The sequence below is a fragment of the Squalius cephalus genome (genome assembly GCF_949319135.1).
Source record: "Squalius cephalus genome assembly, chromosome: 16".
NCBI classification, from domain to species: Eukaryota; Metazoa; Chordata; class Actinopteri; order Cypriniformes; family Leuciscidae; genus Squalius; species Squalius cephalus.
Window position 1 is genome coordinate 20,895,581 of NC_137137.1, and position 27,787 is coordinate 20,923,367.

The following is a 27,787-nucleotide window of genomic DNA, read 5'->3' on the forward strand; positions in this document are numbered from 1 at the left end:
GCACATGCGGTAGAATTAGCGCTTTAGGTGAGTGCACATGAGTGAAGTGTCTTATGATGGATCACTGGCCACATTAATGGAACGCCAGGACAGAAGACAACCAAATACATGCATGGAATTGTATATGAGCAAAAGTATAAAAGATGCATTGCAGATATCAAAGCAGAAACGGCGCTGCGGCTCTTGCAAACATGGAATTGAGGAAAGAGATCAACTGAAAAGGGAGGGATAAACTGAAAAATAGGGAGGGTTTGTGCACTGGTGGGTATTATACAAAACACCCACATCATGGCAGTCTGTAGAGACTCAACCCACAGTACAGGAGGAGGAAAGATCGAGAGGAGAGACCAGAGAGATAATGCTTGTAACTTCCTGTTCTCCATTTAAATATAATCAGGGTATTTATACAGAACATACACAGCAAAAACAAAAACACACTTGGAGGGACCAGTGAAGCACGGTGAGTCACTATTCATTTTACATTTAATGTTGGTATCGGATGATTTGGAATGTTGTTGTTTTCATTCTTCTGTTTCACTATAAAAAACTAACCTTATTACTATTATTATTATTATTATATTGTTTTACAGTAAAAGTATATAAACATCCTTGAAAAACAAGACACGTGCTTAGAAAAAACTACATAAGAACTTACATTCTCTGAAAACAAGTTCTTACCCTATTAGTGTTTTCTGTTTGTTTTAAGCATAAATCTAATGGTGACACTTTACAATAATGTGTTGTTTTTTTTTACATTAGTTAAATACATTGGTAACACTTTACAATAAGGTTCATTAGTTAATGTATTAACTAACATGAACTAACAATGTGTAATACTGTACATTTGTTACAGTATTTATTAATCTTTGTTAATGTTAATTAATAAAAGTAAATATTTTCATTGTTTGTTCATGTTAGTCCGCAGTGCATTAACTAATGTTAACGAATACAACCTTTGATTTTAATAATGTTTTAGAAAATGTTGAAATGAATATCAACTAAGATTAATAAATGCTGTAGAGGTATTGTTCATTCTTAGTTCATGTTAACTAAGGTACTTAACTAATGTTAACCAATGAACCTTATTGTAAAGTGTTACCAATACATTCATTAACATGAACAAACATGAATATACATTTTTTATTAATTAACATTATCAAAGGTTAATAAATGCTGTAAAAATAATCTAGTGTGTTTTTATATATAATGAAACACATTAGCCTATGTGTGTAATATTTACAGTACAACGGGGCTAAAGGCACATCCTTAGAAAAATTTGCTTTTTACCACTCTGATTGCAGAAAAAGATATGTTTTTTATTGAACATTGATGGAGCAACAGATTTTGTGTGAAATTAATCATAAAAGTGGTTCATTTTGTTTAAAAAACGTATAAATGTTTAAGGTGGTAAGGTGGGCCTTTTACCCCACACATGGGGCAAAAGGCACACACTATTTATACAAATAGTTTATCTAAAATAATATATGTTTTTTTAATAATGTCTAAGTTAATACTTGCTCACTTTAGCAATGTTTGCACTATTTTTGGTTTATTTTGATAAATATACTGGAAAAAATATATACTTAAAATAAGTTTAAAAATACAGAAACAAAAAAGCATTGAATGACATCCCATAATGATTTAATAAAGATTTACAGTAGTTCCAAATAAATATGTTGTTTTATTATATGATTAATATCATATTTTTAAATATGATGGTTTCATTATAAATATGTGATTATCTCTGGACACCCAACTTGATATGATATTTCCCATCTGAATCTAACCGTCAAGTCAACAAATGGAAAAGTCAGTCGGCTGTTTATTATCATGTTAACAATTGTGCCTTTCGCCCCAAATACCATATTTTACATATTCTTCAGTTATTAAAAAACTGTTTCTTTATCTATCTTAAACAAAATGAAAATCGTTAAGACATTTGTCTCAAAATATAGACATTCATTTTATCGATACTCATTTTCTACTTAAATCTACAACATTTTTTAAAAAAAACATTAAATATTAGATCAAATAAGCACAGAATCAACTTTGCGTTGCTGTTGGCAATCGTGTCAAGGATCAGCTAAATTTCCACGTGCATCATCAAAAGCGGATGTTAAGAAAACTGAGCTGAATTTTTGTGCCATATAGTGGTTTAAAAGAGAATAAAGTCAAATGCGCCTTTTAACCCGGTGTGCCTTTAGCCCCGTTGTACCCTATATAATAACAAATTATTATTGCTGATCAAATTAAATGATTTGAGTTGCATGCCTGTAACTCAAAAAGTATTAACGATATCTTAATATCCTTTTAGATTCTGGTTTTAAATTAACATTTATTTTGGTAAAAATAAAATGAAAAAAATTAGATCAAATAAGCACAGAATCAACTTTGCGTTGCTGTTGGCAATCGTGTCAAGGATCAGCTAAATTTCCACGTGCATCATCAAAAGCGGATGTTAAGAAAACTGAGCTGAATTTTTGTGCCATATAGTGGTTTAAAAGAGAATAAAGTCAAATGCGCCTTTTACCCCGGTGTGCCTTTAGCCCCGTTGTACCCTATATAATAACAAATTATTATTGCTGATCAAATTAAATGAGAGCCAATGAAACTTCTACTCGCGAGACAGTGTTTTATGAGTACAATACAGTAATAGGGCAAATAGGATAACAATCATATTATGATAAAATATGAAATGTTATTTGCAAGGAACATGTACCTGAACCTGGATCGAACTAGCTGAGCTCATGAGCAAAACCTCTAGGAGACACAAACTGACTAAACAAAATGTAATCAGTGACCACAGAGACTGCAATGAATTATGTCAGAAAAGCACTCTTATATAACAGATTTATTTTTGTCTCCATGTTATGCCATTTTTATCTCCTTACACCGTCAACAGTTATTGTTACGTAGGTTCCCATAAATGTTGGTTTTACCACACAAACTTGACTGTTAAAATGTCATGAGCCAAATTGGCATTATCGTTTAACTTTGGCAAATGTTAATTAGAAGGTTAAAACTCTGATGATGATGATAACATAAAAAAGTAAAAAAAGCATGCCTCATCCTGTTTACCGGGTTTCAAAGAAACTGCAGACTGGGGGAAATACCGTCCAAAAACAGAATAACAATGTGCAAGAGCCTGTTACATGCCAAGGCAAGTTCAGATAATACACAAGTACTTGAAGACGTGTGGGAGCGCAGGATCTTTTTACTTCAAACCAGTTCATTTATTATGAGTCTTTGAGCTCAGGGAAGGCAGAGAAACAGATACATAGATTTACTGTCAGAGGGAGAGTTTAACAGGACATCTGCACAGGCAAGTTTTCAGAGAGTGGGTGTGTGAATGCAAAGTGCAAAGACATGGCTTATGTTCATACACGCAAGAAAAGAGGACAGAAATGTCAAAGTAGGTGGACCATAGTGAAGTAGGGTGGACATGTAGTGCCCTTAAACGATTAAGTGTGATATTAAATGACCATATACAGTACATCGGCTAATGTATAGCTGCACAATTAACTAATTAATTAATTACTTATAACAAAAAGTACATAGTTAAGTTGTACATTTACCATACAGTAATATGGATCTCTGCAGGACTTCAGGTCTCTCTGCAGCATGAATAAATTATAAACTAATGCTTCACTGAGCACCGTTTATTCAGTTATTTAGGTCAGAGACATGACGGCATATAATAGATAGATATCTTATTTTCACTTTTTAAATAAAATGCTGTAAAAAAAAAATCCCACCATCCAATGACAATTCTGAAAGTAAACATGACATGAGCTTACTGATGCTACAAATGCAACATTAACATGCATCTGATTGATAGATAAACCCCAAACTCTTTGTTTAAGCAGACAGTTGCTTGCCCTCTTTGACTGTTAATGCTGCTAAGCAACATCATTAAAAGCTAGTCAAAGAGGGCAAGCTTTCAACTGAACCATGCATTTTAAACTCTTACGTTATGTTCATGCGCATTTAACTCAACTGCTAAGTAAATGTATTAGGCTTAATCTTAGGCTATGATCCATATCAGGGGTGGCCAAAATGACTTTAAAAAGAGCTATAGAAAAGTAAATATAAAATGGGTCATTCCATGTCAAATCAACCAAATTTCGGAAACTTCCCCGGATCAAATTTTTTATTTTGTTAAGATTTTTTCCGAAGAAAGACAAACATAAATACTGACCAAAGCCAGATTATTGAATGTCATGAATGTATATTGATTGAGTAATCCACTATTTTGTAGAGGGGGGTCAAAATGACAATTTTCACCTGAGATTTGGAGCCAAATTACAGAGGGCTAAAAATGACTTTAGAAAGATGGCAGCATTCTTATTTTATTTTTACACAGAGATTAGTAGGTCTATTAGTTAAATCCGTTGACTTGATCAATCTTTGTTGCATTATTTGCCAACGCTGAAAGTTCAAAAATGGGAAAAAGCACTTCTTGTGATTTTCCCCCCAAGTTTGCATGCCTGTAACTCAAAAAGTATTAACGATATCTTAATATCCTTTTAGATTCTGGTTTTAAATTAACATTTATTTTGGTATCTTCATTTTAAAGGCCCTATATGGTTCAATCCCAGGGATATGGAGGCTCTTAATGCGGCTCCATGAGTAAATTGGTGAATTGTACACATTTTCATTGGTCAAAAACCAAATTTGGGTCTCTTTGCATACAGCTGATACTTGTTTTTTTGATCATCAAATAATGTTGAAACTAGAACAGTATCTCATTTTTTTTTCTATCAACACAATTGCATAGAATATATCTGTCTGAGATAAATATTGTTTTTCCAAAGTTTGCATGCCTGTCACTCAAAAAATATTAAAGTAATCTCAATAGGATTTTAGATTCTGGTTCTCAACTTTTCCATGGAAATCTTCATTTTCACGGCCCATACCCGTTAAACTCCCTGTAATTCATACCTAGATGGAATTTGCATGCAAATATTTTTGCCCGTTATCGCTGGTGTGATTGTCAGTCTTTGCTTTTCCCCAACGGACCGAAGCCGCCTTGTGCATGACGCGCCATTGCTTTCAGCTAACAAAGAAAAATACGACAATTATCTAGTGTTATGTTGGGGCAGTCTTCAGCTCTTCCTAAAACTTTTCAACACACAGCCAGCCTCAGATAGCTTTTAATCAATGCACAAATCATAAAAAACGCTATCTTTGCCTAAAGTCTGATTGGGGCAAGACAGATGTTTGAGGAGAGCTCAGCCAACCTCTGCCCATGCCTATTCGGCCCTGATCGTCGTGACTGTGTCAAGGTCAATAAGTCTCTTCAAATATCAGATAATCTGACCTTGTTATGAAAAGTCAAATTAGTTCAGGTTTTAAAATATCATGTGGTGCGCCTCCACAAAAATGTGATATTTATAAATTAATAATTCATGAGGGATCTCATCTCAGCATCTAAACGTGCCTTATTTGGCCTTATGGGGTTTCATGTTTTATGAGGACATTCCATATAGTGTACAAACTGTATATTCTATCCCTTAACCTACCAATCACAAAAAACTTTCTGCATTTTTTCATTTTCAAAAAACATTGCTTAGTATTATTTACAAGCTGTTTTCCTCATGGGGACAAAAAAAATTAAAAAACCCCACAAGGACAAGGATTTCATATATTGCCATATTTGTGGGGACATTTTGTCCACACACACAAGCACCAAAGCTGTGTGAAACTTGAGACTGTCTCCTAACTGTATAAACAACGCTTTCGGTTTCCTTGTTTTTTACTGTCTCTTACTGTCTCAGCATGTGGGAGGAACAGTTGGTGTACGACTTCACCCTGAATAGACAAGTTTATCATCAGGTTTTAACAGAGTCAGTTATTTTTTCAGTTTGCTGGAAGTCCAAGACGTTTCACTCCCCTATCCTCATGCCAGACATATTCGGCACAAGATCTTTTAAACACCTGTTTCCCTCCAAAAAGATCAATAACTCAAGATGGTATGCAGCTCTTCCCAGTTAAACTGTTTTTGACAATCTTGTGTCAAGTAGACAGACGGTTAGAGCACATTATGATCTCATGAATGATTTTGTTCCAGTTTGGCACCTCAGAGTATTCAAAACATTCAGAGGTATCAGAGCTGGCCTTTCATATGTACACAGTTAATCCTTTGAAGAGAGAGACATGTTCTTTCCTGCCTCCAGAAATTACTCATGCGTGCTTATGAAATCTTGTGTGGGTGAGAGATGCAGTCGAGGTGTGGAGCACTGGCACTGAACAAGGTGTCATGAGTGACGTTCTTTTAAAAGAAGAATTAAAGGGTTTTTATGGATCTAAACACTCATCTGTTGCAACACTGACACTTGTTTTGGTACCAGCAGCTTTCTTTAGAAAAACAATCTACTATACCTTGATTTATTTTTTGCTCAAATCAAGCATTTTAAACATCCATCTAAAAAAATACATATATTGCAATGTCTACTCTTGATTATTCACTGAACATGTCATTTTAAATTTAGAGTTGTATCTGATAACAAGGACAACAGGAAACTCTAAAAATCAATATACATGTGTTAACTACCCACAAAAAGAAAAGATTTCACAAAATGTATTTTAGGCCAGGGCTGTCAAAGTTACATGTAAAATGTCAATTATTTTCTAACACATTTACCAATTTTTATATATTAAAAAGCCATAGTTCTTAACAGTATGGCTTGTATGGCCATTACGTTTTGGGTTGGTTATTCTTTTGAAAGAAGTATCTAATGCTCAACAAGGCTGTATTTATTTGATGAAAAATACAGAAAAAACAGTACTATTGTGAAATATTATTACAAATATTTCAAATATTTTTTTTATTTGAATACATTTTGAAAATGTAATTTATTCCTGTGATGGCAAAGCTGAATTTTCAGTAGACATTAATCCAGTCTTCAGTGTCACATGATCCTCAAGAAATATTGAAAAAAAATGTTGAAAACAGATCATATTTTCATTAAAAACTAATATTAATGTCATGAGCTTAGAATTATAAGGTTCTATCTCCGTTTAGGGTAGTTCTGAGATATTGAGCATCAAAGTTTTAGAACAAAGAGATGGAACCTTTTTATTTTATTAATAACTACTAACAAAATATTTTTTTTACAAAAATAACACCACACAGGCATTAATAAACACCTAATGGATCAGATTTTGTCAAAAACTCAATTTCGACCAAAAGTGGAGATAGAACCTAATAATTCTGAGCTCACGATGTGGAAACAGAGACACTTTTTTTTTCCAGAAATCTTTGATGAAAGAACAGCACTTATTGGAAATAGAAATATGTAACATCATAAAAGTCTTAATGTTACTTTTGAACAACTTAAATGATTAAAAGTATTAATTTCTTTAAAACTACACTTTGTATTCTCCCAACTTTTAAACAGTAGTGTACATGAATGTAAATAAGTGGGATGATGCTTGGGGGTTCAAAAACCTTGAACCCTACACAGGGCTCTAAGCAGCCATTTATTGCAAAGACACTGATTGGTGTCTGTTATGACCTTAATTACAGCTCACTGACTAACTGATTTGAACAATTTAGTTTTTTTCACATCTAATTATATCTTCCAACATCGGGAGTGAGTGAGGGTCATGAGGGTCACTACCAAAATCTTAAAAAAGAAATGGAAATATGGTAGTGTGCTGTCTCTATCTGTCAGGGCTCGTTCAGAGAAGAGAGCATATCTGTAAATATTTCATGAAAATGACATGGAGTATATATTTCCCAGATACACTGGGCTCTAAAACTACTTTTGGATGGATTCCAGAGGCATCTAAGCTTTCAGGGAATCTTTGATGGTACCAGGAGCCAGACAACAGAAATCAATCAGAGACAAGAGTCTAGATGCTTGATGACATCTGATCACTTTTCCAAAGAAAATTAGAGCCTAGGAAAGCAGAAATAACCATCTTTGCATTATTTAAATAAAAAAAATAAAAAAATTCTTCATCTTTTCTTATTCTTATCAGAAGTAGTATTATAAGGATCTATTTTACTTCAGAAAATTCATCGGTTGGAATCTGCTACGAAAAATCTTTAATTATCCGTCACCTTTTGCAAGTTTGTAGATAAAATACTTTGAAGATGCTAATTAGATGATGCTCCCATTCTATCTAATTGGATTGCTCTTTTTGAAAGAATAAATCAAGGAGTCAAGGTTGACTGGTTACCATGGCACCGTTAGCTCTTTCTGGTAGATAACATAACTACACCATCTGGGGTGCGTTTCCAGAAAGCATCGTCAGCCATCTATGGTTGCAAGTTCCGTTGTTACCAACATAGTTCAATGATTTGGTGTTTCCCAAAACCATAGTTCCAAGGAACATTCGCATACAGTGTCACCATCGTATGTGGTTAGAACTACAGCTCTCGAGCTGTGGTTAAAAGCATAGTTTCTAGTTAAATGACATGTGGACTTAAATAGATTATGCTCTTAGGCACAATAAGCATGCTAACATTCAGTACATTCTTCATTCTATTTAAATAAATATCCATTTTAATCTATATTTTAGTGTGTAAACAATCAATGGTGTTTAATTCAATGTATGTTAAATGTGCGAGGGAACCCGCAATGAATCAAACGAATAAAATAAAGCAAAATGGCATGGAAAAAAACAGTGAAGTAGTCATTAGCTGCCATGTTCATTACAGATCTCGAATAGATAATCAGCAGAAGTTTTTCTACTTCAATAATGACAGTCCTATATTGTTGAACCAATGTAGTTCAAACGACAGAGGTGTGATCGTGTTACTACAGTTTTCGGAAAACAGTTGTGAATAGTTGGTTAGTCCAACAACGCATAGTACTATGGTAGTTAATCAGCAGGTTAAATATGCTAAACACACCCCAGGTTGCAATGAGCGGAATATACTGTACAGTTAGAAGTCCAGCATTGGTTAAAAATATTTTTCAAACTCCTTTTTTAGCATTTTAATTTGCGAAATTATTACTCATTGCTAGTTCTAATCTTTTTTTAATAGTTTAGCTAATGATAACCTTGTGATTCATCATTACAATGGTTACATTTTCAGTGCTGCTGTTGGCAACAGTTTTGGCTTGTTTAGTAAACTGAGTTCGCTTTCACTCTATTCAACCTACACACCCTTCATTTAACTCCAAATTCCACTCCCCCTCTATCATCCTCTCCACTCTTTTTTCCTGCATTTCAATTCTCCTACACACCTTTATCCAAAACAGCCGAGGTTCAAGGGCAATGGAAGAGGAGGCCATAATCAAGACCACTCTCTGATTTAACCCACCATCATTCTTTTCCTTTATTTCACACCACATGTGGTGAGAAATAGGGTCAAATTAAGCTGGCACCTGTTTTTTACTTATTGTGTAGCATTATCAGCGCAGTGGTGGTTATAATAGAGCATCGCAGCTCTTAGAAAAAAACTGATTAAAAAAAAGACAAATAAATCAAGACATGAGCATTATCTAAAAACAATTTAAATTTAAAACTAAAATAATGATTATGATAATGATAATAATGATACACATTATTTAGCCAGAGTGAAATGCAAGTGTTGCAATGTAGAGGGTTGTATTGAGTGAGTTATTCAATGATTTCACAATCTCTTTGAATTTTCTTCATTTTGGGGGCTTAACAAATATTGATACACGCAATTAACAGCAATTTTTTTTATCATTGGACTGCTGTAATTTTTATTGAAGCCCATTTCTGCCACATAAGAAAGAAAATCGTGCTTTGGTAAATCTTAATTATGACATAAAAAGATAAAAAGACAAATTATGAGATAAAAAGTTAAAACTGACATACTAATTCATAATGACAGCCCTCTACAATGCGACTAAATCTTCACTCTGTACGACTAAATAATGTATATCATTAGCCATTGGCTAATAAATTCTTATTACTCGCCAGTGTGTGTGTTAGAGGCTAAGTATAAGTTTATCATATATATATATATATATATACATATATATATATATATATATATATATATATTCATTCGCTGAACACTCTGACTGAGAGCTTGAGAGTTTCACTCTCCATCAAGCGATCTGTGCTATGCACAGCGTACCTGTATTTGACGTACCATAAAATCTAGTGTGATGCTGAGAGCACTGTTTCTCACACGCACGCAAAGATTTTTGTGAATATTCATTTTATTAATAGTAGAATTAGTAGTAGTAGTATATTTTAATAATAATAATTATTATTATCTATTTTTTTTACAGAAACACTGAATGTCCAACAAAATCTTAAGCACCCCAGTCCTAAGTTAGTGTTAAAATGACAAATATGTGTTCATGCATGGTTTCCAAGTTTTAGTACACATTGCTAAAGTTCTAGCATTAAATAGTGCTTGATTATCATAATATCATAACATAATGCTTGATTGACTGGTGTTAAGTGTGTACGTTCAGATATTTAAAAAGATGTGCCATTTTACAAAGATAATCTGATTTAGTGGAATCATATATATATATATATATATAGTCTGGCGAGTAAACTAAAAAATGCACAAGCCACTGGAGATTATATTGCCAAGGTGTGCGTAGAGGGTTGCATTATGAGAATAAAAAGTAAAACTTATGATATAGTGGGACTAATTATGACATAATTCATAATTGACATACTAAGTCATAATTATGAGATTAAATTTGAAATTATGAGATAAATTAAATTATGACTATGCCAAAATTATACTTTTTATGCCATAATTTCAATTTATGTTATTGTGACTTAGATAAATATATGACTTTTAAACTCATAAATATAAGACTGATAAATAGAAAAACTTCTCATCTCATACGTGTGACTTGTAAGTCATAATTTCAACTTTTTATCTCATAATTATGACTTACGTTACGGTAGTACATTTATTCTATACTTATGATTTACCAAAGCATTTCCACTTCTTCCATAGTAATTGGAAAATAATATCAGACTCCAAGTTTGGTGTAAAAAGTTATTAGAATTAGGAGAAAGAGTAAGAGCTGTTTCTCATAGACAATGGCAGTAATTTCTTCTCCGCACAATTATACATGAAATCTAACTTGCAAAGGAAGGCGTATCACTTAAGCACTCTAAGTGGTTGGCGTGAATAAGAGAGTGGTCAGAAAGTGCTGTGAGGGTGTTGGAGAGGACTCAGAGTGATGCTGGAGGAGGAGATCTCCTTCCTTTTGAATTATTCACTCCATCACTGTAATGCATTTGCCTTCATGTCGAGAGTTCTTATTTCAAGAGTGCATTTACTCTCAACTGCTCCAGATGTGGCTGAGAGCTTGAGTTCGAAAAATGTGACCAATGGGATGCCTGCATGTGTGTGTGTGTGTGTGCTACTCTCAGCCAAACTTAAGAATTAATATAAATATCCTGCTAAAATGTTTCTTTCTCTGTAACCCATTCTTATGTGCAACTCAATTACTTCTCTCAGGACTCAGATCTCAGATCATCCAGCATGAGATAAGTGCACTACCAGGGTGTATATTAAAGAAGGTAAAAACATTTTTTATCATAGAGAATGTTTAAATACTAATTAAAAACAATTGTTAACAGTCTGTGTCATTAATGGTCTACGTCATTTCCAACTGTATTTGATTCTTTGCCAAGTACTAACGCAAGTTTTGTTTTGTAAATCGTCAGACATGATTTTTACCACTTCATTAAGTTTTTCTTTGTAGAAAGAATTTCTTTAAAGCGAATTTCGTTTTGTATAAATTGTATCTTAATTTTAATAAATGTTTCATCAACCAATTGCATGTATTTAATAAATAAAAAGCAAATATAGCAGACAATATAATAACCGTGACATTGAGGCGCCAGCGCGCCGCGTTCACTTGCATTGCATTGTTAAAAGCCTTTCTTTAAAGCGAATTTCATTTTGTACAAATTGTATCTTAATTTTAATAAATGTTTCATCAACCAATTGCATGTATTTAATAAATAAAAAGCAAATATAGCAGACAATATAATAACTGGAGGCGCCGGTGCGCCGCATTCACTTGCATTGCATTGTGAACTAGAGCGCATCTCATCGTAAATGAATGAAACTCAGCGGAGGCCTATGCCTCATACATTAGCATTAAATATCTTTGCTGCATCCTTTCTAGAACAGACAAGGGCTTTCTTGCGGCTCGCATCAGCAGAGCATTGCATCGTCCATAGACCGCAAAACAATCAGCGAATGGCGGGCGGGTGCGGCTTTGAAATTTGGTCAAAAAACGTTGGTGCGGATGATGAGTTTTGTGATGCGGTTGTGGATGAAATAATACCCCATCCGCGTATCTCTATCGATAACAACATTGAACACTACACAAATATTAATTAATTTATTTTTAATCAGTGTCTGCTCGTTTATTCAAACTAAGTTGTCCTATAACAGACGAACGTCGCAACGTCGGAACTTATTGTAAAGTGTTACAGAAAAAGTGCAAGACTATGACTTCACTAAACACAGGTCAATTGAAATTAGAAAAGATGCATTTGATACCAAATAAAATAAATAACTTAAGCAAGTAAACAGTATGATTTTGACCAGGATAGTTTACCCAAAAATGAAATATCATCCTTTACCCTCACGTTATTCCAAACCTGTATGACTTTCACAAAAGATGATATTTTGAAGAATCTTGATAACCAAACAGTTTTGGCAACCACTGATAAATTCATCAAAATCTATTGGATTCTACTGAAGAAAGTCAGTCATACAGTTTTGGGACGACATAAGGTAAATTGTGACAGAATTTAAATTTTTGGGTGAATTATCATTTTCAGACCGACTGTATCAGACATTTTGGGTCGCAGTCCTGCAGTATGACTGTTCCTATGACGGCCATCAGCCCATTTTGTGTGGTAAACATTTCCAAAAAAGCATTAAAAAAATACAGAGACAATCAGACTGGTGGATAGCAGAGATTAAAAAAGTAACTGCTGCATCATGGGGCAAAAAAACACATCAATAGAATGTAAAAAGGACTAAAAAAACACATTCTAATGCCTTTTATACCAGATACTGATTACACACAAATTGCTAGCTAATGAGAGAAAATTAACAGGGGCACATTGTTGGATGTGTAAAAGCTTGGGCCACTGTGATGGGCTTAGCTCCAGATGGTCATTGTGCTCAGTTTTTTTCTTGATTAGGAATGATAAGATCACATCTGCTGGTGGACAGAGAAAGAGAAAGAGATAGCTAACAAGACTTTTCCCCACAGACCCTTAGCAGCTGCACACAATATACCACCAATTCAGTCTCCCTGTCTAGATGAATGGATCCATAAGACATCATTATACATCCAGCGTCTTTAAACATGCGTGATGACACCAGTTTATTACATATACGGATGAAATGGAGAATTTGTATGTATTTTGAGCCCAAAACCTGCTTATTAACCATCTGCAAATATTTACCTGAGCCTCATTCTACATGTAACAGGTTAAATTTCAAAATTGTGAAATGAACCAAATGAATTTATAGTGCAATTAAATTCAGCTGATTCAGCTAATTAGCACATGTGCTCATACAGAGCACAGGGAGACAAGCAGCATTGTTGTGATTGAGAAACATTGTTCCCACGGGACACTCCCGTCTGGCTGCACGCCAGTATTGACACTATATCTAGATCCTTTCTAGAATTCATTTAAAAAACGGTCATAAAAAACATTTTATATTAACCCTCTGGTGCTGTTCGTGGTGCGGTTACTTCATCGGAATGGTACGAAACTTGCTGTGTGAACACACAAAAAAGGTTTGATTGAAAAGATTATATATGGTAGTGAAAAAAATAGTCATACTTGTATTGTCCATAGTCAAAAATGACCGCATTGGAAATGAATGGGGGTCGAATTGCATCTTTTGGAAACGTTTTGTACTGCGCACAAAGCTTATTTTTTTTAAATATCAACCTCAAATATGGAACTCCGCTTGTTTAGATTTATGGCTTTGATTTTCTCACAGTGTCAGCGTAAAATGTGTTTTGGAAAATATATATTTCATATAAAAAAAATATTTTTGTGCAGTTTAAAGGAGAACTCGGCAACTCTAGCGAACTCTAGTCACTTCTTCGCTGATTTTTTCTTTTGTTGTCGCATGTTTTCCCCTCGAGCTCCCCCTACAGCTGTGGGGGGGGCGTATATTTCACAACATGGTCGTAAAAAACTCACTTGCGGCGGCCTCCTCCCCCTCTCTACCGCTGCTCATGTGCGTTTGTTTTGATCGGAGCAAGCCAACTGTATCGTGTGGAGCTATGTCTACCGAGGTGGGTAATCTGGTAATACATCATACATGCGTGTGTGTTTATGTCGAATTGCCGTAAAGCAATTCGTGTTTCGCGCTCGTTCTCGCTCTCGTTCTCGCTTCTCACGAGACTTCCAATTTCTATCTTGCCGGGACGCGATATTTTTTTCCCAGGATGGTAGAGGAAGACTCATGAATATTAATTAGGGAAGTCATCACTGATTGGTCTGATGACCTACCCCGACCCCACCCCTAAACCTACCCGCCACTGGGGGTCTGATGATCTACCCCTAACCCCGCCCTAAACCTACCCGTCACTGGGGTTAAGACCAATCAGTGATGACTTCCCTAATTAATATTCATGAGTCTTCCCCTACCCTCCTGGGAAAAAAAATATCGCTGCCGGGACGGTAGTCCCCAAGTTGCAAGGTTGGTTTTCCGCCTGGGAACGCTGGGGGGAGCGGGGAAAGTCACCAATATCACCAGAACAGGTTGTTTAACCATCCAAATGAATTCTAGACAGTTTTATTAAGTTAAAAAAGTTACCAAGTTCTCCTTTAATACAAAAAATGTAAAATTGTATAACTTTTTTCAAGTGAACTTTTTTCACTTCAGCAGTATTCTGCCAAGTGTTGTCTTTAAGAAGAGAAAATGAGACTAAACCTAAGTCTGTGCTCCAAAGCATTCAAGATTTATGCATTCATAAATTTAATTTTCAGGTTCATGCTCAAAAAGTGATTAAATGGATTATACCTACTGAATAAATATAATTAAGTACCATAAAATTAGCCTGGCTCCGCCCTCGTACGTACTTCCGCTCAATTTTCAATTTCCTTCAGTACTCCGTCTGGGTTTGCGTATATTCGTGGGTTTTCTCCGGCCAAATTTTTACCGGTACAATCAGCGAATAGAGGGAGTGGCTGAGAATGATGACGTTGAGGTCATGCGCTAGTTTGAGTAGGGTACGTCATAATCATTTTGCTACCAGAAGATATCATCTCGGATCACGATTCCCTCGGGGTACAGCTGCGCTTACCTGCAGTCGTTAAAGACTTTTCTAACTTTAGTTAGTGTGTAATGTTGCTGTTTGAGCATAAACAACATCTGCAAAGTTACAACGCTCAAAGTTCAAAGCAAAGGGAGATATTTGCTTTTAAAGAAATTGCTTTTTAAGGACTACAACAAATGGCTGGTAAGGACTACACAACATTCCTCTCGGGTTAGTGACATCACTAACCCTAAAATTTACATAAACCCCACCCCCGGGAACATGATTTATAGATTATTTAAGACAGAATATGCTAATCAATGACTAGAAGATAACTACTCATAAGCTACATAAATTCACCAACTAACCATTCAGAAATGTTGTCTACATGTTGACACTGGTTCTTGAGTCTCTCCATCATTCTGACTTCGGTTTGAACATAAAAGGCTAAAAGTTTTTAAAATTTCCAGTGCATGTCTGTGTGAGGAAAAAGGACACAAGCTCTTGAATCTCCACCCTCTGTGCCGGGAGCAGAAGCTCATTTACATTTAAAGGAACAGACACAAAAACGGTAAATTCGAATAGTATTTTATTTTTGGAATAATAATTACAGATCGAATATTGGAATATTCGTGCACAACCCTAGTGTAAACACGTTTTTACATTGTACTTATATTATAAAAATACCTGCATAATAATAAATTTCTGTTATTACATCTATAATTACGCAGCTGTCCATAGAGCTACGTCTTAACCAACCCTTAAACACCATACCCCGAAAACTGAGACTTACCAATATCCCACCTCAATAGAAGCAAAAAAAATTTGCAATACATTATGAACAATTAAAAAATGTTGACTTATGTAGTAAAAAGACACCTTATATAAAAGTGTGACCAAAAAATAAACATAATAGATGCCTCAGTGAATGCACTAAGAAGTCTATTTCCCCAAAACTAGTTTATTATTTTTATAGACATTCTGTAAGACAAGCCTCCAAATTCTTGATGTATTACATTTCTGCAAGAAACCTAGTACCATATGCAAAGCAGAGCATACATTCCATGATAGGAAGGGACACTTATTTAAAAACAAAAAAAGGGGGGGGGGGGGATTATTCTTAACAATACAGATGCAAGTCTATGGGTGCCATCTGGCCGTCCCAGGTGTGGTAAAGTGCAGCAGTGTACGCTTTGTTCAGACTGCAGTAAATCTTCTACAGTACAACAGCCCGAACTGAGTCTCATGCGGTAATGGATTGGCCATGCATTGGATAACGTCTGCTGGCCACACTTCTAGGACGTCTTTGTCCCGCATAGGTTGACAAACAAGTGGAACGTGCGAGGGGAACAAAACCACACACACACACGCACCCAAAAGAGGCCCAGTGTCTGTGATAAAGGTCTTTCATGGCCAATTATAGCCAGCCCGACTTTCCACCTCAATAACATCTAAGCATCTATTAGCGGCAAGCGGACGCTCTGTCACAGCTCCCACTGAGCTCAGCTCATTGACTGTATGATTAGGTCATATCGTTCTCATCTGTCTCTGAGAACAATGATACAACAGCAGAGCGCATAAAGAGCCACAGCTACTCTCCAACAAACTGTAAATCATGTGTCCTACTGCTGGGTGATTACAATAGTGTCTGAATGAGCCCCAGGGTTACAAAGGCCAAAATCTGAAAATTAAGCTTAAAAAAAGATCTTCTCTGGCAGGGCAAAGTGTCAGTTATTATACAGACATTAAACGTAATTCTTAAGGCATCAAATGGCAAATCCAGAATTATAAGCTCAGTAATATTTTTCAATAAATTCATTATAAATATATTGATTTTTACAATATAAATAAAAAAACTACATTATAATAAAAACAAAATATATAATGTAATAAAATAAAATAATAGTAAATAAATATTAAATAAATAAAATAATAATAATAATTTGAATTTAAGTTTTAAAATAATAGAATAAAATAGTTTAATATTTTAGGGTACGTTTACACGATGTACTTAAAACAAAAATGTTTTTCCTTTGTCTTTTTCGTATACAGAGACAATGTTGTCAAAACAATCCCTGTTCACACGATCCACCAAAACGTCTAAAAATGCTGTTTTACCCATGCCAGGCCAGTAGTTGGCGATGTCACTTTGTAAAGAAACACTACGCATCTATAGACTGAACGCGTAATACGCATGTTGCGTGACTTAACCGTTTTCACAGATTTCAAAAGTTTGCATTTTCAGGCCCCCAAAACAGTGTTATCGTGTAAATGAACGACCAAAACACATTAAAAAGTTTTCCATTTTTAGTTGAAAATGGTGTCGTCTAAATGGCCCCTTAGTCAGTCAGAGCTTTCCTTTTTTGTTCAAAACAGTCATCTGGCACACGGCCACATATGACATCAGTTTTCTCCCGAGTGAGACTCAGAACAGCATCCAACTGAAGATGTCATAAATCAAAATTGGCCCTCATCTGAACTGACCAATAAGGGCCAATGACATTTTGCATAAGCATATCTTATCATTACACTGCTGCCCTCTCACTTTCATTGCAAGGTACCATATTAAACAACAACTCCTCTGGGAACTCCTAGACACTTAAATCCACATTCATAATTTAAAGAAACGTATTCAATGTGCTGTCTGTGCCCCCTGTCCCAAGGGGCCACAGCCGTAGACTGGCCGACCTTTGATTCCTCGCACACTTGCAAATGTGCCCGTCCCATTGTCCACGGCTATGGCCTGTTTTTACATATTGATTGCATTGATCCCTCCACTAAGCACTTACAAAGAGCATGTGAAGAATCAATACCATGCCTTCTGCTGTCATCTTGCCAAATCAAACTTCACCCCCAAAACAACATCTTGGCGGTGTGTAATGAAATTAATACTTGGAACGGACTTGGGGTGACAAATCAGAAACGCCTATTTTCTTCACAATTATAGCATTGAAAATGTTTTGTTAACTCGAAATGTAACATTCACTCCAAACAACACAACTCATCCAACCTTGGAGTTTTGGACAAAAGGGATGCATCCGCAGAGTTGGGATAGAGTTTCACAGCCAGATTGATTATCTGAAAGTCTGCCTTCTTTGTTCTGGTCCCCGCGGTGCTGAATTTGCGCTTCAGGTGAATGTACACAGATGCAAAAACTTCGGTGAAGAGCAATAGCTGTGCAGTGGTTATGGCATTTTGAATTTACTCTTAGATATTTTTATCATTTTCAGAAAGTTATGTGACGACTTTAGAACAATTGTTGGGGAAAATGCTTATGATCATTTCTTAAAAAAGTCACAAAAATAAAATCCAGATGCAGACCTAGCAAAGGGACTTAAAAACAAATGTGCTGAATTGAAATAGTTTCGTACAAGAAATCTATAAATAACAAAGAAGTGAATATTCTTATAAAAGTCTTTTTGTCTTGTTTTCAAGTAAATCATCCTTAAAACATGATATGAATATGTTTTTTCAGAGAATATTTCTTACATTGTTTACTTTTCTTATCCCAAATAAGAATTGTTTTAGATAAATTAGATACTACATTTATTCAAAAAAAAACTTTTTTATTAAAAATAAAAATTTGTTTTAAAGTAATTTATATATTTCTTTCTGGAAAACAAAACAAAAATACTAATTAGACTGCTTACAAGTCAAAGGGCCACTTGTGTTTGACTACTCCAATATGAAAGTATCAAGAGGGTCATTTCAACATATGTTCAACTGCTTTTGGAGGTTATTAAAATATTCAATTGCTTTGGAATTGAAAGTTTATTTTGCGAGTTATAAAGTGAGAATATAACAGTTTATATCTTGCAATTCTGGCTTTATAACACGCAATTGCGAGTTTATATCACGGAAATCTGACTTTCTAACTCACAATTGCGAGTTTATATTGCGCAGTTCTGAGGGGAAAAAAGTCCGAATTGTGAGATAAAAAGGTCGCAATTACCTTTTTTTATTATGTGGCAGAAACAAGCTTGCACACACTTCTTTTTGAGAGGTAGTTAGAGAGTCATTTATTTTATGGTGTAAATGTAGCACTCAGCTTAAATAAATGTTCGAGTTCACTGAACCTCACACAAAACAGGCACACTTCAGTGGACAAAGACACAGACGGAGGGAGGGAACATCAAGCTCTTCTTTCTTTTCCAGGAGGGGTGTTTGTTCAGAGTGGGTGCAGGGCAGTTTGGAGAGGAGGGGAGGGCAGCAAAGAGAGCCAACTGGGAAAAGTGTGTGTGTTTATAAAAAACAAACTGTGAAACATAACCAATACTAAACGAGTGAGTCAGTGAGATTCACAAGAGCTTATGAAACTTGTTTTTTTTTATGTTTTTTATGCTTTTTTATATTATGTTAGTGTTAGTGTGTATGACAGAGAAAGAGCGGGAGTGAAAGTGAGATTGACAGAGGGGGGGCTTGGAGCTCATTGTGAGCAGCAGTGAGTTAATCTCTTTAGCGGCACACGTCTTATGTAAAGAGGTGTAATGGTCTCTGCCCCCTCTTTCTCCCAGGGGACCCCAGGGGACACTGGGGTCCCGTCTCCCAGCAACATTTATATGTCGGTTATTCCAAAAAAAGATATGGAGGGGAAAAAAACTCTCTGTGGTGATAAGATCCGCCCACTTTGCGTGGTAGACTTTTGTCTACAGGCAGTCTATATAGTATTCAGTGGTTCACTCAAGGACAAACACATTCTGACTCGCCACGGAGAGCATGCAAAGGAGATTTGATTCAGATTTGACAAACGAGGAGACTGGATTTATTTGTTCGAAGAGTAAGTGTCATTATGTCATCTATTTTATTCTGGTAAGCCTTTGAACTTGAATGTAATCACGGAGTAAAAAAAGGTGATTTTAGGTTACATTGTTTAGGTTAGATTGTTTACCTGCAGCACATGGTGGGAAGTGATGTATGTGCATGTGTCAAAACACAATGCAATGTCTGACTTGACTTTTGCTGATTGTTTTGTACCTTTTAAATGAAAAAATAATACATTAATATAATAATATGCAGTGTGTATAGATTGCTCTTCATAAATGAAAAGTGCAAACTCATCACAACAAAAATACTTCCCTCTGTGGATTGGTAAAAACAGTTTGCTTGTTCCAGTGATTTATGGGAGTTGTTTTAAATGGATTTTATTGCATTTTTAACTTATGACAAGTGCGTATTACGTGTTGTGAGAATGTGTGAACTGATGATAATGTCAAGCATTGTGATTAATTTGCAGTGCTGTATAAAAGAAGAATATAAGCATTACATCATTGGTTGGCATGACTCGAGGACAAAATATGTGTTACTCTCTTAAACAAAGACTCTGATGAGGTCGCTTTTCATTGGAGGCGACCGCCAAAGGGCTGCCTGAAGCGATTAAGTCCTTCTGCTGAAACAGATGTTTAATCCAAAAGTAGTATCAAATAACCTTATTTAAATCACTGCATATGCAGAATAAAGCCACATGAATGATAATTGAGTTGTTTGGAATATCATCCTTCTGGCAGTACAAACAGTTGAATCAGTGTTTAAGAAGTCATTAATATATGCCTCTATACCGTTTTATATTCCATATTATATTTTGAAATGGCATGCAACAAGGAAACTTACGGTCGGAATATAGAGAGACATCAAACACAAGTATGTGGTTGCATATATGGTTTTCTTATCTAAAAGCAGCTACAAGGCAGCACAAAATAAAATAACACAAAAAGATACAATTTCTTTGTAATGCATGAATTCATAATGTGATATTAATAATTAAGAAACAGCTGGCATATTTGCTCTGTTCTTTCTAGCTAATAAGCCTTTAACATATCAGGCCAGTTATACAAAGGCACGAGTGACGATGGTGGCAGGTCTTTTGTTCATAAAGCCCCTTGCTATCTGCTCTGAAAGACAGATGGAAGGCATGATGTGTTGATTATGGATGTGTATTATATGCTTTAGGCACATATGAATCATAAAAGAAGGTTGATTAGCTGGTGACAGACCTTTGGTACTCTTGAACTGTTGTCAGGTGGCTGACAGGTCCAGTCTTCCAAGCGGGCTCCCTTTATTGAAAAATTATTTCCAAAATATGAAGCCTTTTATATGTATATATATGTACTAAATAAGAATGCTTTTTTTTCTAAATAATGCTTGTCTGAAGAAATAAAACTGGCCAAATTAGAGTCAACCACTGTATTTTAATCATGATCCAAACAAAGATGCTACAAACATGAAGCATTAGTAGTTTTTAATTAGATTGAATCATTTCTAGATTTAAAGCAAAAACTGAATGGTCTGACTTTAGATTTGTGAAATGATGCTACATAAGCCACTTGCACAAAACAAAAAAAAGCAGACTGACTGAATGAAAATGCAAATTCACTCTGACAGTAGGTGGCGCTTATGGGACAGCAGCGGTATCATTAGGTAACTTTTCAGAAGACAGTCAGTTCCCTTCAGAGATACCTTCATATAAACCCCAACACCAATTCAATATGTATATTTTTCTTCTTATATTTCGAGCATCGCAAACAGTGAGCTTGCTGTGCCTGGTACGGTATTTGCTTGTGCATGTAAACATACTCAACTTTTTGTAGCCTGACAAGAAGGGGAAAAAGTAATTGGCAGGTCTTTTGACCTACTGACCAAGTAAAATGAAAAGATGTTGACCTAGTAACACTAATTTCAAGCTTGCACCATTGTCAAGTTTTGTTTGTCAAAGAGGAGGGTATTCTGGTTACTTGTTCATAGCATGCATTCAATATGGTCTCAATTTTGTAAATCAGGATATTCAGGATAACTGCCATTAGGTCTAGCCTACCCCTATTGTACACCATGTGGGCAAATAGCCAACAAGAAGACATGCTGTAGTTCCTGTTTTTATAGGACCTGTTTGCTCACCTAGTGAACGTTAAGTAAAGTAAACATTAAGACAAATTATGCATAGACCCTGGTTCTATATTGCTCTAATGACAACAAGAGACATCTCACTTCATTTCTTAAAATCCATGTTTTACCAGGTTTCCCAAATGGGAATAAGAAGGATCTCCACACAAGGCAATGAGCCCATCAGACCTTCCTCCATCATTAAAATTCTGTAATTACACACCTGCCACCACCAAGACCACCACCTGCTTTCTCCAGATGTCCCAGCAAACATGGGTAGTGTCAGCAGTTTGATATCAGGCCATAGCCTCCACAGCAAACACTGCAAAGCCTCTGAAAACAAACTCAAAAAGGGTCTTCAGTCTAAGAAAACAGGCCGTAGCTTGGATGGCCTTCTGAAGTATGGCTTCTCTCAGGACCATTGCACCACCAACAACAACTCAAAAGTCAGCTACCATTCAGGCAAAAACGAAGACTTCTTTTACATCAAGGTCAGCAACAAGCCCCGAGCTGCTCAACATAACATTAATACAGCTGAAGACAGTCAAGGAAGAACAGCTGAAATGGACAATGAGGTGGACAGGAGAAGAGGGCCACCAGAATTAGTCCCGCTGTCTGGAAAACTAGAAAAGGTAACAGAACTGGAGTTAGCCAGAAAGTAAACAAAGGGGCTACAGAGTTAATTTTATATTGCCAAAATAACATATCCTCAAGAGTTTAATTTCTTCAGTGCCTATATTGTTGTATATTAAAGGAAGTATTTCCACCCTATAAAAACGTCCATAAACAATTCCGTTTATAAAGCAGTAAAAATCTAAATGTCTGCTTAGTTCACATTAAAGCAGCCAAACCCAAAAGATGGCCCATCCCCCCAGCCATTGTTATCACACAAAATCAAACAACAGTCAAATATAGTTGATGTTAAGTAATCCCCACCAGACCCTGACACTTTCACTAAGAGCTTAGCAGTGTCTGCTCCATTTAATTAAACCCCCAGATTGACGAGGTAAGAATGCCTTGATCTCTCCAGAGATTCGGTCCAATGGCAGTGTGGCACTTGCAAGCAGGCAAGCTGCTCTTTCCCTGAATAGCCTCATTTATGAAGGATCTAGCTAGGAAAATGTTTCACTAGGTCAGGAAGTTAATGCTAAACTAGCAGGGCAAACATACTACCATATGGAAGAGAAAATGACTGGGAAAAATAGGAGAAGAATAAGAAAGGAAGGAAGTATTGTTGAGATTGCCTTGTTGATCAATCATTTATGCAAAATGTTTTGTTGTAATGTCCTGGATGTAATGATGAGAGTAATTACTTTGAGAGCATCTGATCAATATGTTTTAAGATGGATAGTGTCCTGCCTTAAACATGAGCTTCATGAATGATCAGTTGGTTGTTGTGCACTTTAAATCTCAAAAACACTCATCTGTCTTTTTTTTTTTTTTTTTTGTCCCCTCTCATTTAGAGCGTAGAGAACGCCTTGATTCGGCCGACCGCCTTTAAACCTGTTCTTCCTCGAAGCAGCAGTTCCTTGGTGGAGACTCATAACAACTTGAGCACTATCCTGGGCAAGGGAATTAGTCCCATAGACAGGCTCAAAGATCTTCAGGACCCCAAGCTGGAGACAAATTCTGGTACCTTCTCTGACTCTGGAAGGAACTCTATGTCCAGCCTGCCCACCCATAGCACCAGTGGCAGCAGCCAGATGGACAACCTAAGCACTTCAACTAATCACATGGTGCGCCATGGAGGCCTTAGCCAAAACATGGAAACATCTCAGAACCCACAGGGTGCTGTAGCTGGAATGAATGGAAACTCTGGATCCAGTAGGATGTGTAGTGGGACTAATGGAAACAGTTGGGCCGATGGATTTTGTGAAACAAACAGAAGTGGCGAGTCCACAAACAGCAACACAAGATCCATTGGTGTCCTCAGTGAAAGTGTGGCAGCTGCAATAAGTTTGAACAGAGAAATAACTGCAGCAGCACTGACAGTCTCATCCACGGAGCAAAAGATTGATTTCTCTGGAAACCAAGAGCAGTTTCTTGAACACAGATTTATATTTTCAGAGCAAAACCCAACAAAACCATCAGCTTCTGGGGGCTGTGTCCGATCACCAATTTCAATGAATGAATCACTAATACAGCAGCTGGAGCACAAACTTCTGGAACGTGAAACTGAGCTAGCAGAGTTACAAACGAGCCTTGATGAGAAGGAGTCAGACACATGTCAGGTATTTGAGGAGAAGCAACGCTACTGTGCTGAGGAAATGGAGGGGTTGAAACAACGCTGTTCTACAAAACTTCGTCAGGTAAGTTGTTTACAATATTTCATAGATTTGACGGAAATGTGCATATGTATAAAGTCTGGTGTTAATCCAAAACCAGTAAGAGTACCTTACCTTACCTTTATAGTCAATCAAGCACGCTATTCACCTTTATCCAGAAAGATCCTAATGATGTTTTGTGTATAACTGCAGGTGTCCCAGAGGGCTTTAAGAGCCCAACAGTTATTGCAACTTCAGGTGATACAACTTCAACAGGACAAGGAACGTCTGCAGGAGGAAGTGGACCAGCTAAATCGTGACAGGGACACTGCAGAAAACCGACTTCGAATCTATGAGAGCCAGAGAAACCTTGTACCTACACTAGAAGAGACTCAGTGGGAGGTCAGTCTATAAGACCTTATTGTGGTTTAGTGACAAATGTGGATACACTGAATGTGCTCTATGTTTGATAAATATGTCTATATTGAGTACTATTCTAAATATTGGGATAATCAGGGGAAAGAGCTAAATTGTAAATTACAAAAAACTAAACGCATCTATGCTTTTTTTCACCCTATTTTATATTTGTAGGTGTGCCAGAAGTCAGGTGAGATATCTCTGCTAAAGCAGCAACTTAGGGACTCCCAAGCCGATGTTGGGAACAAACTCAGTGAGATTGTCAGTCTCAAAGCTTCTCTGAAGGAGTCAAAATGCAAGATGGAAGAACTGGAACAGAAGATCAAGGAGTATGAGGAAGCTCTTCACCAGCGGTGCGCTGAAGTCGAGGTATGTGTTCGTTGACATCAGATTAACTTGCGGTTGTTACTGCATCCTGTACTGTTACATATGACTTACTTTGATATCTGTTTTTAAAAAGGTATCTAAGAATGAGTTTCAAAGAAAGAAGAATGAGGCTGACCTCCTCAGGGAGAAGGTGAACATGCTGGAAACAGATATCAAGGGCATGAAGCAGGACCTAGCATTGGCCAAAGAGGAGCAACAGAAGCTAATGACCCTGAGAGCCAAGGTTGAGGAGCAACAGCTGCAACTGAAGATAAGCCAAGCTCGGATGGAGGCCTTTGGTGCTAGTCAAGCCAAATCAAAATCCCAGGATGGAACAGGTGCCAGTAAAATACTACATCATAATGGAGGGACCGCTGACTTGGATACCCTACACAAAGAGGTAGAAAGGCTGAGAGGGGAACTGAAGGAAGAGAAGCAAAAGAAACATAAGATGATGAATAGCTTCCAGCAAGAGAGACAAACATGGAATAAAGAGAAAGACAAAGTAATCAGATACCAAAAGCAGTTGCAGTACAATTATCTGCAGATGTACAGAAAGAACAAGGACCTGGAGAAGATTCTCAAGGAGCTGACGGCTGAGATGGACAGTCGGACAGAGATGGACATAGACAGCCATAGCTCTGACCTGAACTTTGATAAAGTTGTAGCCACAGAGATATGAGGTCATAGAGGATGAATGTTTTCACAATTAACTGAATGGTCTTACAAGGATGAATGTACTAGTGGGCGGAATTCACAAAGCAAAATTTAAAGAGAGAAACATAACATCACCGAAGATTTTGAGATGTCAGGAGATGCTCGAAACTCAAGAATATTACATCACTTGTACAGACCACCAAAAGCTTTTCTCCTTTTAGATTGATCACTTAATTGAAAATATTAGGATGTCAGCCATGTGTATCCCTATTAAAGATGCAGTAAGCGATTTTGTCTATTAGAATGGCACTCAGAAATTATCCCTCTACTTGACAGATCTCACTGAATTGATGTTTCTTAAACTATCACATCTGTTTCTGTGGCAGCCATAAATTCTGTAAAATCCAAATAATTGACCACAGTCAGATTCTTTGTTTAGCCATTTTCTGCCTGTCATTTTGTGCATTCATAGGACAGCCCATAAATGGGAAGGGGGTGTTTAGGAGTGTGGTAGTTGAAGTTAGTTGATTAATTCAAGTTAAGCACCATATTCAGATTCATAAGCAATTAACAGTTGTTGGTCTGTCATACAAGAACTATTATTTTGCTACAGTTTAGTTTTGAACAACTTTGGCAAAAATTAGATATGCTACTGTTCTCCTTTCTGATCTCTGATTACAATGGTCTCTATGGTATAACATTATGGCGGGGTTATGGGGGTTAAATCTGCAGAAGTTCCAGAATGGCTACTGCTTACAGCACCTTTAATCTGTGCACGTTCAACCAAATGCTTTACCTCCCACTTACCCAAACAAACGAGTGCTTCTTGCCTAAACCTTAAGCAAATATATAGTCTCACTACAAGGCAATAAAGTGGGGTGAATATATTATTTGCTGTAAATGCTAGTTTTGCACTTTCTCTTTGTTTTATATGACAATAACTCGTATCACCTTGGCAGACAGGCTCATAGAAACAATATGTATACAGGGATATTGTAGCTCAAATCTCAGTTGTGTTTTTTTTTCTCCCAAACTTGGCCTGGTATGATTGTTCATGCGACATGATAACCAATCCTGTTTTGGCTTCATGACGTCAAACCAAGCACAGTGCATCTAAGGGGTGACATTTTCTTCTAATTGAAAACAAGCATGAATGAGATTTAAAAAATTTGGAATGGAAGACAATCCATGAATAAATGCTTCAATTTTGGTCTATTCCTCAAACAACTTCAGAAGACCTCATGAGTCATGTGGACTAAATCACAATCCACTGTCTAACCGTCTGTCTAAAGTAATTCTCATTCCCTGTCTGTGAAACCAGGCCATAATAGACTTGTAAACAATAATGTTTAATGGAAGATGCAAAATAATACTTGGTTAGAAAAATAAGAGTAAAGTACATAACAACATTTTCATTTTTGGACCAGTTCTGGAATTGTCCAAAATAATTATCTTTCTGTGGAAAAATGGTTCATAAAGTGATTGGACAACAGTGATCTATTTTACTCTTCGGTGGGAGTTTGAATTAGTTATCACTTCAAAATGCTATCTACAAAAAACCATCTAGCCTAAAGAAGCCTGATAGTAAGAGAGTACACTATACAGAGATGAAACAAGATGGTGATAACAGAGTAGTATGTCCTCCTTTGTAGCACAAAATTGCAATACTATATTTAACAGTTCACAGGACAGATTTTCCTACCAATGTTGCAAACAGAAAGAGTGAGATGGTCAACACTAAGATGGTTTCCATTTTTCATTGCACAAATTTGTTACCCAGCGTTTCATCACACAAAATTTCCCAAAAAGCTGCCTTGTAAATTATCGTCTTTAGAGCTTCCAGGAGTCTTGATTTGATAAGAACAGACTGATAATCATATTTTTGATGGTGCAGAGTGGTTGTGGGGTGTAAGGCTGTCTTTAGATGCATTTGAATGCATGTATGTGTTGTATATTTCTTATTTATTTTGATTAAATAAATTAATATGTTTTCTG

General features: G+C 36.3%; 1 protein-coding gene across 2 annotated transcripts; it reads left to right on the forward strand.

Annotated features, from left to right (window-relative positions):
- The first annotated feature begins 300 nt into the window (after window positions 1–300).
- Window positions 301–27,787, forward strand: lzts1 (leucine zipper, putative tumor suppressor 1). 2 transcript variants are annotated; one of them, XM_079896712.1, is made up of 7 exons: window positions 315–460; window positions 19,730–19,992; window positions 22,223–22,720; window positions 23,552–24,397; window positions 24,566–24,754; window positions 24,944–25,138; window positions 25,230–27,787. In XM_079896712.1, exons 3-7 carry the CDS (start codon window positions 22,361–22,363, stop codon window positions 25,815–25,817), a joined length of 2,178 nt encoding a protein of 725 aa, XP_079752838.1. In that variant the 5' UTR covers window positions 315–460; window positions 19,730–19,992; window positions 22,223–22,360; the 3' UTR covers window positions 25,818–27,787. The 2 variants fall into 2 exon arrangements, with proteins under 2 accessions (XP_079752837.1, XP_079752838.1); XM_079896711.1 differs by lacking the exon at window positions 19,730–19,992 and having other exon boundaries at window positions 301–460.

What these genes read in the sequence shown, in the direction of transcription:
- lzts1 (XM_079896711.1), top strand. Translation starts at nt 22,361, where the DNA reads ATGGGTAGTGTCAGCAGTTTGATATCAGGCCATAGCCTCCACAGCAAA. An exon ending in GTTCTACAAAACTTCGTCAG is followed by an intron (nt 24,398 to 24,565) that starts GTAAGTTGTTTA and finishes GTATAACTGCAG; the next exon opens with GTGTCCCAGAGGGCTTTAAG. An exon ending in AGCGGTGCGCTGAAGTCGAG is followed by an intron (nt 25,139 to 25,229) that starts GTATGTGTTCGT and finishes GTTTTTAAAAAG; the next exon opens with GTATCTAAGAATGAGTTTCA.